Raw genomic sequence first — 13,996 nt, forward strand, 5'->3', positions numbered from 1 at the left:
AACATATCTGGATGCATCTATATCCACTTTGTATTGCATCCTGAAAAGCATCACGAAGACACAAAGCTTCACCCATTAAAGAAGATGAAATTTTTTTTGGATCCAAAACACATGCAGCAGACTTCCACTTGGAGAAAGAAAAGCATAACCAATCCCATTTTGCTCTTCAGATATTGTAAAACTAGCATCACATAATACAGTAAAATATGTTGATATAGATTGGGAAGAAAAAGAAGGGAAGACACCTGATTTGAATTGTTATCTTCTTGTAGAGAATCCACCGTATGACCATCATTTCCTTCATTTTTCTGAAATACTATCAAGAATTCATCAGCAACCTTTTGTGTTTGTTGAACCACCACAATCGGATGGGTGTCTTTTTGTCAAAAGATCAACAAATTACAAGCAAGCCATATAGGCCATATTATGAAACCAAATATTGTACAGATTGCACAAAACTCCTCCTAACCCAATCGCTTGAAATTCAACCATTCAAAAATAAAATCAAATAAAGAAGGAGAGGAACTTGGCACTGGTGAGTATCCAATTGAGCTTTCATACCAAACGGCTCTTGCATAGCTACAACCTAGAAAAATATAACCCACTGTTTCAAGCTCTCCACAACGATTACATGATGGATCTAATGGGACTCGTTTCTTTTGCAAGGCGTCTCTAGTTGCAATAGCATCCACACAACATCTCCACAGCAATCTGTTGATTTTGGATAGGGTTTGACACAACCAAATGGTCTTCCACACCGATTTTGGAATTATAGAAACACCACTTCTATGTGATGAAGTTGTTGTTGCTGCCCAACTTTCTTCCTGCAATTTTTTTAACATATGATAACAACTCTTCATCCAAAAAATCCCATTGCGAGATGCACACCAACGTTGTACATCTTCATGTTGGAAGATGCTCAAATTTATAGAAAGGATTCAATCCACATCAAAGGGAAATTACATGTTGCCGCAAAACATCTTCCTGCCAAGATCTCATATCATGGTCAATAAAATCTTCAATAGAATCAATTGTGGAAAAAGTATCAAGAGGGGAAGAGCTGGTTTCATACCTCCATCCATCAACATCCAGTTATCAGTCCAAGGGTGAATTCGATCTCCTCTCCCTACTAACCATCCCAAACCTTGAGAAAGCGCTTCTTTCCCCCAAATTATGCTTTGCCATCCCCCAACTAGCATTATTTCCCACTGTAGCATTTAGGAAATCTGTATGTGGAAAATAAACAACCTTCAAGAATGGAGAAAGAAGATAATTTTGATTAGACTAAATCCGAAATGCCGTTTTACAAAGTAGGGACTGATTATGAAGATATGAATCTCGAAAACCCACATCTCCAAACTGTTTTGATTTGCACATCTTATCCCAATTTGGCCAATGAATTTTCCCTTGATTTCATGAATCTCCCCAATAAAACCTTGTAGTTGATCTCTTGATTTCTTTATGAATCGATTGAGGAATTTTAAAATGAGACGAAGCATACAAATGGTATCCCTGCAACCACGAAAGAATTTCTTTCCCAACATGGTTTAATAGTTTTGACTTCCTGCCATTGATCTTCACATCCACTCGTTCTTTAACATCTTTAAACAACTCATATTTAGATCCACCAAGATCAGTTGGCAATCCAAGATATTTTCGTCCTGAATTATAATGAATATGCAACACCCGAGAGAACCAGCGCTGGAACCGAATTTGAGTGTTTGGGGAAAAAGTTAAAGATGACTTCTGCAAATTTACAGCCTAACCAAATCCTTTATAGTACACCTGTAGCAAAGCTTTAATTGCATGTACTTGTTGAAGAGAAGTTTTTGTAAATAGCAATGAATCATTTGCAAATAACAAATGAGAAATACGTGACCCCTATTCCAAACTCTAACCCCCACAATATCACCATTAACCTGTGCATGTTGAAGTAGACAGGTAAAAGCATAAGTACATAAGATAAACAGGGCTGGAGACAGTGGATCGCCTTGACGTATACCACGATAAGGATTCACATCTCCACGAGCAGCACAATTAATAAGAAGTTGATAGGATATAAACTAAAGACTTCCCATAATCATATTCACAACCATATATTTTGTCTTGGTGTTTTTGCAGTGCCGAATATAATGGAACAATTTGAGTTTGAGTTAAAAGGTTTGAATTTGGTTTATCAATTTGGTTCAAATGGTTTGAATTATCAAGTTACTGTTGTCGGTTTGGACTAAACTGAACCTAATCCCATGAAATTTTGAAGCCCTGGTCCAAGGCCATCTGACAACGTGTGATTGAACTAATTCGGTCCTTACTAGGATGGTTTGATTTGGATCCACCGATCCGGTCCAAGAATTGACACCCTTTATTGTGACTCTCCTCCTGTGGGTTACAAACAAGTTCATGGTGCAACAGACTCTGGTTGAGTTAACCCAACCCTGACGACAGCTTCAACTCTGGTTGTCGTTAACTCTGATAACTACTGCATTAGGTCACAATTCACGTGGATCGTGACTGACCGAGGTGGCTTATCCTTGGATCTTTCATGCATGTCAATTCACAATTTGATGGAACTACCCTTGGATTGAGCCATATGGTGCGACAATTCTTGTCGGCTTGACAAGTTGAAATTACTTTCCTGACCTTGAAGACTGCCACCTGTCATGAAATGATGGGTTAGGATTTTAACATACGATTAGTATGTATGTTACCCTGAAAGAGAAGATGCGAGAATCCCAAATTCGGAATGGGCCTTGGGCTCGGCCCAATTCGATCCTGTCATGTCATATCCACGGTTCGAACTTCTAACTTCTAAGACTGATTCGGCTTTGTACCTTGGTAATCTCAATGCCCGCTTGAGTCTTAAAACTGACAACGAACAGGCAACCGGAGCGTAGCATAATTGAGGTCTGTGCCTAGTGCCTAGGGGGAATGTAATGTGAGGTAGTAGTAGGTCAGTAGAGTCAGTAGGCTTATAGGTGCTCTCTGCTCTACATACTATGATGTGTCATTTTGGGTTGGTCCGACAAGCATTATGTTATGGGCCGACAAAGACCGGTCAAGCTAGTGTTTGGCAGACTCAGAACCACTAGGCCCACCCTAACTCTTGTCCCTCAAAACTAATAGCCCTCGGATCAAATCCCATCAGACAAACCAGCTTACGGAGGAGAGATCAGTCTCTGCAGCCCAGCACAATATCTCTCTCTCTCTCCCTGTCTCGGGGTGCTCGCCTCAGTGCCTGTTTACTTCTAGTGGCTTTGGTCACCGAGGCACCAACCAAAATTCTTATTTTTCGGTTTTTCAAAAATCTTTTTATCACTAAAATTCTTAAAGTTACACCTCAGAGACAGCTGGCAAGCAACAGTGACTGAAACCTGACTGACAGGGAGTACTTAGAACGACTTATAGGATCGTAGAGCGGTAGGGGGCCGGGGACCAACCTCAAACGCGGTAACTTTTTCTAACCACCCGTAGGGAAAAGTATGGTGATACACGTGGACGGCGGAGATTGAAGCAAGTGGTGAGTACTTATTGACGTTGAAGAACGTGAATAAGTAGCAAGTAGCAAGTAGCAAGAGTTGAGCCAGCAAAGCCAAAGACTGTCTCCGCGGTCGCAAGCATTTCCGCGTAAAAACCGAGGGGTTTGTTTTAAGGTGCGAGTGAGTGATCTGAGTGAGTGAGGTCAGCCTTAATTATGCAGCAGTGCAAGTAGTCTTTCTGTAAAGTCTGCAAGAAAGCCAATTAGAAAAACTGCATTGCCTGTCCTGTCCTGTCCTGTCCTCTCCTGTCCTCTGCTGCCCTGCAAACTCCTCCTGTCTTTGATGCAGCACCTTTTTCCAGTAATAAAATGGATTCCATCCTACCATCCACCACCACTTCTTACCTTTTAAAAACTCATATACAAAGTCAGGCTTTCTTATCGTCTTTTTCTTTTCTTTTTCTTTTCCTTTTACTCTTTTTTTTTTTTTTAAATAAATTATCATCATCCATTGATCCATTATAAATAAAAAATATCCTCTTCTTATAAATAATATATAAGTAAATTGGTCATAAAAGTGATTATTTGTCATTAGATTTATTTTTTTTTATAACACTGAAGAGGCAAATGCAAAGTCTCAGGTTTTTTAGACTAAAAATGACATTGACCAACCCTAAACCTTAGGGGTCCAAATGAAAATTATTCTATATTTATTTTAGTAAACATTTATTTCTTGTATTGACATCAGTTGACTTCATTTGAGCTGTTAGATGTATTTATTGACGATCTAGGAAGACTAATCATTCTGGTTGATTTTCTAGCAATAGTTTTCGATTTAAATAAGAGTTCTTCGACATTTGGGTAAAGAAGTCATTCCCTCTCAATGTCAACTCCTTGTTGCTTGATTTTTCTTCAATTCAATGTTGGTATCTTAAGTGCAGGTAGTAACTCCCATGCTTCAGGCACGTCGAGACTCAAAATGTCAAAAACTTGCAAGGTTCCGCTCCCCTGCTAATTGCTAATCACTTGTTATAAGCATTTGGTGTTACTCATCTTCTCTATATGAAAAAAGATATATTTTTTCTATTGACAAAAAAGAATTATACATACCTGTTGTGACTAAAATATCCTGATCCCAGTTCAGGCCGATTCACTCCGATCTTATGACAATTTGGTTGGTTTTAATTAATCAAGTAAAGCAATCTATGGGTCTGCCCAAGAACTCAAAGAAAGGCCTAATCATAGCCATTCAGTCCTATGCTATAATCCGACGGTCACAGTTAAAAGCAAGATAGGCGGGAAATCTTTTTATGAAAGGGATGATGAACTCGTCAAAGCTAAGTCTCTCAGATCAATCAAAACACCAGGACTTTTCTGTTTCAACACCATTAGAACACTTCAGAAGCTCCTTCGAGCTCTGAAGCATTGTCTTCATTTCTGACTAGATCGTCGGAGACGCAACGTCGATCAAGACGATTGGCTCCGTTTCTCACTAGTGTTCTATTTTCCAGGAACGAGAGATTGATTCACTGTGGAGCAATCCAGATCTTAGTGATTTGGTGTGAAGATTACGGTTCAAAGGCTCTAGCAAATTTAGCACCAACATTTGGCGCCGTCTGTGGGAATTTGCTTTGGCAAGTTCAAAACAAAGGTCATGGCTCAATCACCGAGCGAGTGGAGATATTACCAGTTGAAATGGCAGAAGTAAGCCAGAGAGAGCCGAGGAGAGTCAATCCAAAGAGAAGAACAAGAGAAACAGTTCCAACACTACAAATTCCAATGATGCAAACTCAGCAAAAGCAAAGAATGACGAAAGATCATTCATCTCATCCTGCTGAAATTTTCGAAAGACAAGAAAAACAACTCACAGATGCGCTGGCTACTTCTCAATTGGAGTTGGATCCAAATCAAATCATCAAACGATTTGAGAGTATGCAACATCAAATACTTGAAACGCAAAATCTGATGAGATTGTTCATCAAGCAAGTTGGATTTCAGCCAGAGGGAAGAGTTCTGCTCTCGCCTGCTAGAAGATCTCACACTCTTTCCCATGCTGAGGCGATATATGCTCCAAATCCCGGATCCCAGAGATCAAGAGAAAGTCAAAGGAGATCAATTCTCAGAGAAGGATCAGGAGAGAGTGCAGATCCAAATTACATTCCTCGGAGTCGGAAAATCCAGGGATTGTCTAAGGATGATCGTTTAAACCACATTCAAAGTCAAAAGAGCATAACTCTTGGAGATCGGAGAGATAAGAGAGAAACAGGAAAATCAAAAGGTAGCAGATCTGAAATCAGTAAGAGGTTTCGCATCCTGAATGATCAGATTCAATGGTTAATGAACAAAGACAGTGGAGAAAAAGTAGAAGAAGCAATGAATTAAAATCCATTTTCTAAAGACATCATGTCAGCACCATTGCCGCATAATTTTAAACTTCCGATGTTCACAATGTATGATGGAAGCTCAGATCCGTTGGAACACCTGGCTCAATTCAATTCTGTTATGATGTTGGTAGGTAACTCTGATGTTTTAAAGTGTCGATCATTTCCATCGTCATTGAAAGATCCTGCAACAATTTGGTTTTTCAGTCTTTTACGGGATTCCATTAGAAATTTCAGAGACTTGACAAAAATTTTCTTATCAAGATTCCAAAGTAGCATGAAAAGTAGCAAAACGGTGGATAATTTAGCTGCAATTCGCCAAAAGTCAGGGGAATCAGTTCGAAGTTATATGAAGAGATTCAATCAAGAATCAATTCAGATAAAGAACTTGAATGAAGCAATAGCTTATGATGCTGTGTTCAGAGGTTTGACGGACGATCATTTGTTGGAATTTCTGATTATGAACAAGCCGACGAACATTGCAGAATTAACAACACGATGTAATTAGTATGCTAACATGAAGGATATTCTTCAGGCCAGGAAGGAAACTGATGATGATGGGAGCAAAAAGAAGGAAGATGGAGTCATGCGATCTGATTAGAGAGATCGAAGAAATAATAGAAATTATCCAAGGAATGGTCCTGATCGTCAAATTAGAAGAGGTATTCCAAGACCATTCCAGGAAAATTATACTCCTCTTAATACCAGAAGATCAGAAATTCTGATGCGAATCCAGCATCAAGGATTTGTAAAATGGCCAGCACCAATGATAGCAAAGGCAGAAGAGCGGAATCCAAACAGATTTTGCAGATATCATAGAGATCATGGTCATGATACTAATGATTGCAAAATTCTAAAGAATGAAATTGAGAGATTGATCAGTCAGGGGTGGCTAGATCGATATGTCCAAAGGAGAAATGGAGGACACCAGAGAAATGTTGCTGACCAGCCAAGAAGGTGGAATAATCAAACACCAACGAAGGAGGACCAGGTGAAGAGAGATTTTCAATCTAGTTCTCTAGATGAAAATGCTAAACATCAAGAAAATCAAAGAGTTCAGCAGAAGCAGTCCCCTGTCATGATCATCTTGGGGAGTTTGGATTTAAACTCAATTTCAAAGTCTAAAGCTCATGCCAGGTATGTGAATGCTGTTGAATCTCATGTTATTCCTAAAAGAATTAAGAAGATGAAGGAAATAGTCCTCACGGAGGAGGAGATGGATGGAATTCAAGAGCCACATGATGATGCCATTGTTGTGGTCATTAGGTGGCAAACAGAGATATTCACAGGGTTTTAATTGATACGGGGTCTTCTGTAGACATTATGTCTTACGAAGCTTTTCAACGGTTGAAGATGGAAACTGTCAAGATAAAACCTTGTGGAACAAGGTTATTTGGGTTTTCTGGAGAATCTACTTCGATAGAAGGAACTGTGGAGTTGACAATAACATTGGGAACACATCCGCAAACAGTAACAACTGTTACTAAATTTTTGTTGATAAAGAATCTGTCGGCTTATAATATAATTCTGGGAAGGCTAACTCTGAATTTTATTGGAGCTGTGGTTTCAACAAGGCATTTGAAAGTAAAATTTCCAACTGAAGGGGGCATTGGAGAATGCAAATCTAATCAGAGAACCTCGAGGCAAAGCTATACAACTTTCTTGAAAGATTCTAAATCACAAGGTAAGGCTCTTGCCCTTACTGTTGAAGTTACGGATAATAGGGACGAAGAAAAAATTCAAAGAGGAGAACCAGTGGAGAAGTTAGAAAAAATTTATTTTGATCTCGAAAATCCAGACAGGGGAACCATGATTGGGGCTGATCAGACCAATCAAGACAAGGACCCGTTGAAAGAATTTCTTCGAATAAATGCAGATGTCTTTGCCTGGTCAACACAAGACATGCCCAGTTTGAGCAGGGAAGTTGCAGAGCATTGTCTATGGATAGACAACACTACTAAACCGATAAAGCAGAGAAGGAGAAATTTTTCATTAGAAAAGCATGATGCAATCAAAGTCGAAGTGGAAAAGTTCAGGAAGTCAAAATTTATTGAGCAGATTGAATGTCCCAAATGGTTGGCAAATGTTGTAATGGTGAAGAAGCATAATGGCAAGTGGAGAATGTGCGTGGATTATACTAATCTAAACAAGGCTTGTCCCAAGGATTGTTATCCTTTGCCGTGAATTGATCAGTTGGTTGATACAACCTTAGGTCAGCAAATGTTGAGTTTTATGGATGCCTATTCTGGCTACAATCAGATTCTTATGAAGAAGGAGGACCAACCTCACACAGCATTTATGACGAATCGAGAAAGCTATTGTTACAAGGTTATGCCTTTCGGATTAAAAAATGCTGGGGCAACATATCAAAGGGCAATGAATAAGTTATTTGCTGATCAGATCGGAAGGAACATGGAAGTTTATGTTGATGATCTTCTCGTAAAAAGTCAATCCAGATTTGATCATCTCACTGATCTAAAAGAATGCTTCGATGTACTCAGAAGGAATGGGATGAGGCTTAACCCTGAGAAATGTGCATTTGGAGTTTCATCTGGAAATTCCTGGGTTATATGGTCACACAGAGGGGTATTGAGGCGAATCCATAAAAAATTAAGGCCATTCTGGATATGCCAGCAACCAGCAATATGAAAGAAATCCAAAGTTTGACAGGGAAAGTTGCAGCATTGAGCAGATTTATATCCAGATCTAGAGATAAGTGTGCACCTTTTTTCAAGGCGTTGAAAAATCTAAATGCACTTAATGAATTCAGATGGTCAAAGGACTGTCAAAGTTCATTTGAAGAGTTAAAGAGAAAGCTGACCAGTCCACCAGTTCTATCTCGGCCAGTATCAGGAGAAACCTTGCAGATATATTTATCTTCTTCAAAGGTGGCAGTGAGTGCAGTATTAATTCGAGAAGAAGGCACGGTCCAAAATCCTATATACTTTGTAAGTCATACATTGTTAGATGCCAAATCTTGATATCCAGAATTTGAAAAGCAGGCTTTAGCTTTGATAATAGCGGCCAAAAAGCTCAGGCCCTATTTTTATTGTTCTTACCAACTGGCCTTTAAAGAAAATATTGCATAAACCTGACCTTGCCGGAAGAATGGTGTCCTAGGTAGTAGAATTAACAGAACATGATATAGATTATAAACCCAGAATTGCGATAAAGGCACAGGTTCTAGCTGACTTTATTGCTGAAAGTATTTCATTACCAGAAGATCAGGGGAATTCCAGTGAAGTATCTACTGGGTGGATTCTTCATGTGGACGGATCAAGTCATTCTCAGGGATCAGGAGCAAGGGTGATTTTACAAAGTCCATTTAGATTTGTAATTCAAAGTGCTCTTCAATTCAACTTTTGAGCTTCAAATAATGAAGCAGAGTATGAGGCCCTCATTGTGAGATTGTGATTGGCCAAATCCTTGTGTGTGCAAAACATCAATGCTAAAAGTGATTATGAGCTGGTGGTCAGCCAAATTACAAGAGTATATGAAGCAAAGGATGACAGGATGATCAGTTATCTTAAGAAGGCACTGGATTGTAAGGGGTGGTTCCAACAATTCTCAATTATGAGAATACCCAGAAATCAGAACACGATGGCAGATTCTCTGGCGAAGTTAGCATCTTCAAAATTTACTTCTCTACCACAAGTTGTATATATCGAAGCACTGGATATTCCGGCACATTTGGAGCCAAAGATAATGGAAATTGATACAGAAGTGTCTTGGATGGATCCCATTATACAATACCTTAAAGAAGATGTTCTTCCTGAGGATAGAGAAAAAGCTAGAACGTTGAAAAGAAGAGCTGCAAAGTTTATTGTAAAGAATGAACTATTGTATAAAAGAACAATTTATGGGCCACTTTTGAAGTGTTTAGGACCATCCGATGCACAATATGCGTTAGCAGAGGTTCATGAGGGAATATGTGGGAGTCATCTAGGTGGAAAAGCTTTGGCCTATTAAATTTTGAGGCAAGGGTTCTATTGGCCACGGATGCAAGCTGAAGCAACTGAATATGTAAGGAGATTCCATCAGTGCCAAATTCATGCTCCAATCCAGAAACAACCAGCAAAACAACTGACATCAATTCTCAATCCCATTCCATTTGCGATGTGGGGGATGGATTTAATTGGTTCATTTCTGCTGCATTCTGGAGGAAGAAAATTTGTGATAGCTGCAATTGATTATTTTAAGAAATGGGTGGAGGCAGAAGCTTTAGCCACAACTACGACAAATCAAATTGAGAAGTTTTTCAGAAATAAGGTCATCTTCAAATATGGTCTGCCAAAAGTCTTATTAACAGCTCACGGAACTCAGTTTGACAATGAAAGGTTCAAGGAATTCTGCGCATACTACCACATCGAATACAAAAACTCTTCTGTGGCATATCCTCAATGCAATGGTCAGATTGAGATAACTAACAAAACTCTCTTACAGGGAATCAAAAGAAGGCTAGATGAAGCAAACAGCCTATGGGTTGAAGAGTTGCCTCATATGTTCTGGGCATATAGAACTACAGTCAAAATACCAACGGGAGACAAACACCTTTTAAGTTGGCATATGGATCCGAGGCCTTGGCCCCAGTAGAGGTAATGGTTGGGTCAGATAGATCAGAGAGGTTTGATCCAATAACTAACGAAGAGGGACTAAGGGTGAATCTAGAATTTTTGGATGAAGTTAGGGAGAAGGCTCTGTATTGAAATATAGAGTACTAGAGGAGAACAGCGGCATACTATAATGCTCGTGCCAGGCCTAAATCTTTTAAAGTTGAAGATTTGGTCTTGAGGAAAAAATCAGCATCAGACCCGAGAAATTGCGGAAAGCTCTCCGCAAACTGGGAAGGACCATATGTGATAACAAAGACTGTGAGCAAAAACACATATTGGCTCAAAGATGTTCATGGAAGCTGCTTGAGGCGACCATGGAATGTAATTCACCTCAAGAAGTATTATCAATAGAAAGGGAGCATAATTTTCTGATATGTTTGAAGACATTATTTCTATCAACCATTGTCGCCAAAAGATTCTTCTTCAAATTGCGCAAACGGTCTTTTTCATCGAACCAGTTTCCGATCATGCTTTCTAAAGCTGATCTAGGATCATTCCTTCCCAGGGTGATCCTGGCTTTTCGAAGTCAAGCTCTAGTAAGCCAGCCTTCCGAGGCCTGATTATGCTAGCTGATCACGGATCATTCTTGCCGAGGGTGGTTCCGACTTTTCGTAAGTCAGGCTCAAGTAGCCAACCTTTCGAGGCATGGTAATGCTTTCGGAAGCTGATCACGGATCATTCCTTCCGAGGGTGGTCCCGACTTTCAGTAAGTCAGGCTCAAGTAGCCAGCCTTCCAAGGCCTGGTCATGCTTTCCGAAGCTGATCACAAATCATTCCTTCCGAGGGTGGTCCCGACTTTCCGTAAGTCAGGCTCAAGTAGCTAGCCTTCCAAGGCCTGGTCATGCTTTTCGGAGCTGATCTGAAGCTGATCATAGATCATTCCTTCTGAGGGTGGTCCCGACTTTTCGTAAGTCAGGCTCAAGTAGCCAGCCTTCCGAGGCCTGGTCATGCTTTCCGAAGCTAATCACGGATCATTCTTTCTGAGGGTGGTCCCGACTTTGTGTAAGTCAAGCTCAAGTAGCCAGCCTTCTGAGGCCTAGTTATGCTTTCCGAAGCTGATCACGAATCATTCCTTCCGAGGGTGGTCCCGACTTTCCGTAAGTTAGGCTCAAGTAGCCAGCCTTCCGAGGCCTGGTCATGCTTTCCAAAGCTAATCACGGATCATTCCTTCCGAGGGTGGTCCCAACTTTTCGAAGTCAGGCTCAAGTAGCCAACCTTTGGGGGCACACGATCATGCTAGCTTAATCAAGGATCATTCCTTCCGAGGATGGTCTCGACTTTCCGTAAGTCAGGCTCAAGTAGCCAACCTTCCGAGGTAGCCTAACTGATCATAGTCACAGGAGCTAGTCAAGAGGATTTTTTGAAACTACAGATGTGTGGCAGGTCAAAGATTGCTAAAATTCTCTTCAAAATATTGTTTAATCAAAGTTACAAGGAAAAAAAAAAAGAAAGAAAGAAAGGGAAACTCCATTGATCAAAAAGGGAAAAAATCAGGAAGATCAACATAGTCAGAAACATTACATCAAAAGGTTAATAAAAAGGTATATCAAAAGCAAGGAAGAATATGTTCTTAAACAGGAGGGTCAACTGGAGGGTCGTTGTTACTGGCAGCATTCTTGTCACCTTCCGGAGGAGACCCATCATCATCATCATCATCATTAGAGGAGTAGCTATAACCAGAGCTGGCAGTTTCTTCTTTTTCAAAGTCCACATCATCTTCATCATTGGCATCTCCTGAAGAACTCTCAGAATCCGGATGCTTTAAATTCCTGAGATCAAAAAATTTTCTGGACGGAAGAAACTCTGGAGGAAGTAGCTTGAAATCAACATTGGGGTAAATCTTCAGAACCTCAGAAAAGATTTGATCAGAACAGACCTTCACCACATTCTTGCAGAATCCAAGAAAAGCTGGATTATCTCCAGCCTCCTCCATAGCAGAGGTAACTGTACTAAGAACAACCTGATGTTCATCATGAATTCTTTTTCTTTCTAACTCAAAACTCTTCCTTTCTAACTGCATGCTTTCAAGCATAGAAGCTTTGTCCTTAAGAGTCTCATCCAGAATAACATTCAAATTTTCTTTCTCTTTAGAAACCAAATCTAAAGAGATCGTGAGATTATCTTTTTTTGTAGAAGCCTCACACAGGCTCAATTCCAACTTGTTGTTTTTACATTCCAAATCAGATTTTTCCTTTAGGACAGAATTAAAAGCTTTCTGCAAGTACTCATGTCCTAGTTCCAAATTAGCTTTTAGCTTTTCAATCTTTTCAAGTTTTTCCAAAAACTCACGTTTTTCTTTTTCAAAACCTTTAGACCAAGCAAAGGCCTTAGATAACTTTTCTCTGAGTTCATCCCTCTCAGATGTCGCAAGCTTGGCCCTTTCCAGAGCATCATTCTTTAACATCTCAATTTGCAAAAGTTCATCTTTATCATTTAAAACAGAAGCCATTAACAATGATACCTCTTCCTGCAAATTAGTGCATAAGTCAGAACAAATTTGAAAGTCATTTTGTAAATCATCTATCTTAGTACACAATTCCATTTCTCTAAAATGAGCAGCTTGTATTTTTCTTTCTGAGGATTTCAAACTTTTCCTGAGTTCTTGTACCTCATCAATCAATTCAAAGTTCCGTTTGATCAAACTGTCATTTTCTTGGGAAAGAATTTTTTTTTCTCTTTCCAATACTTCGGAGAAGGCATTAAAAGCAGCACCAAAACATCTGCAGGTCAAACAATAAAAACCAAATAAAATGCATACATAAAATTACTAATAAATTAGTCTCAATTAAAAGAAATAGAAGTTTATTCCTTACCCCCATGCATGTGAGTAAAGATCAGGGTCAGACATACGGGTTGTCTCCCTTTTGTCACGAGGGATTCTTCCTTTTGTTCCCCATTCGCGGGCAACTTCCCAGTTTCTGCTGACTGTATGGTTCTCTTTCAAATTTCAGGCAGGATTAAACTGATTCCCATAATCGGCAACACTTAGAACATCATCTGAAGGTTTAGGGCCAATTGGTTGTGGGTTGGCGGCCTCCCCTATATCACTGTGATTAACATTTACGGCATAATCATTGGAGTCAACTTGCATATCAGCATATTCAGCCACAATGTTTTCTTGGCCTTCAAGACCAATTGGAGGATCAGCTGGCATATTAAATTCGAGGGGAGCAGCATTAAAAAATTCTTCATCTGCTGGGGCAATCTGAATATTTTCTTCATCAATGGCAGGAGCAACATTAATGTCAGGGATGACATTATTCAAAACAGGATTTTGTATAACGGAAGCAAAAATAGGAGTGTTATCCGCAACAACATTCTCAGATTGAGGAATATTCTCAGGAATATTCTCTCCAGAAACAATTTCAGGAGGAGCAGGGACAAAAGAACTCTCATCAAATAACTGATCAGCTATTTGTTCAATAATATCACCTGCAACATGAGCAAGAATTTCTCCAGCAATTTTCTTCAGCTGATCAAAGGAGTAATCATGAATTTCCTTACCTTGATCTTCATTCTCAACCATC

At 39.6% G+C, this 13,996-nt stretch overlaps 2 protein-coding genes across 2 annotated transcripts; both read left to right on the forward strand.

Annotated features, from left to right (window-relative positions):
• Positions 1-5,923: 5,923 nt before the first annotated feature.
• LOC149023112 (uncharacterized) lies at positions 5,924-6,364 on the forward strand. Its single transcript, XM_089147772.1, has one exon. The coding sequence runs from the start codon at positions 5,924-5,926 to the stop codon at positions 6,362-6,364; it is 441 nt and encodes a 146-aa protein (XP_089003898.1).
• A 3,092-nt stretch (positions 6,365-9,456) lies between these two features.
• Positions 9,457-9,825, forward strand: LOC149023113 (uncharacterized). The gene has a single exon (XM_089147773.1). It carries the CDS (start codon positions 9,457-9,459, stop codon positions 9,823-9,825), a length of 369 nt encoding a protein of 122 aa, XP_089003899.1.
• Positions 9,826-13,996: the final 4,171 nt, after the last annotated feature.

The sequence above is a fragment of the Hakea prostrata genome, chromosome 3 (assembly GCF_041222555.1).
Source record: "Hakea prostrata isolate BN-2017 chromosome 3, UWA_Hpros_2, whole genome shotgun sequence".
Taxonomy (NCBI): Eukaryota; Viridiplantae; Streptophyta; class Magnoliopsida; order Proteales; family Proteaceae; genus Hakea; species Hakea prostrata.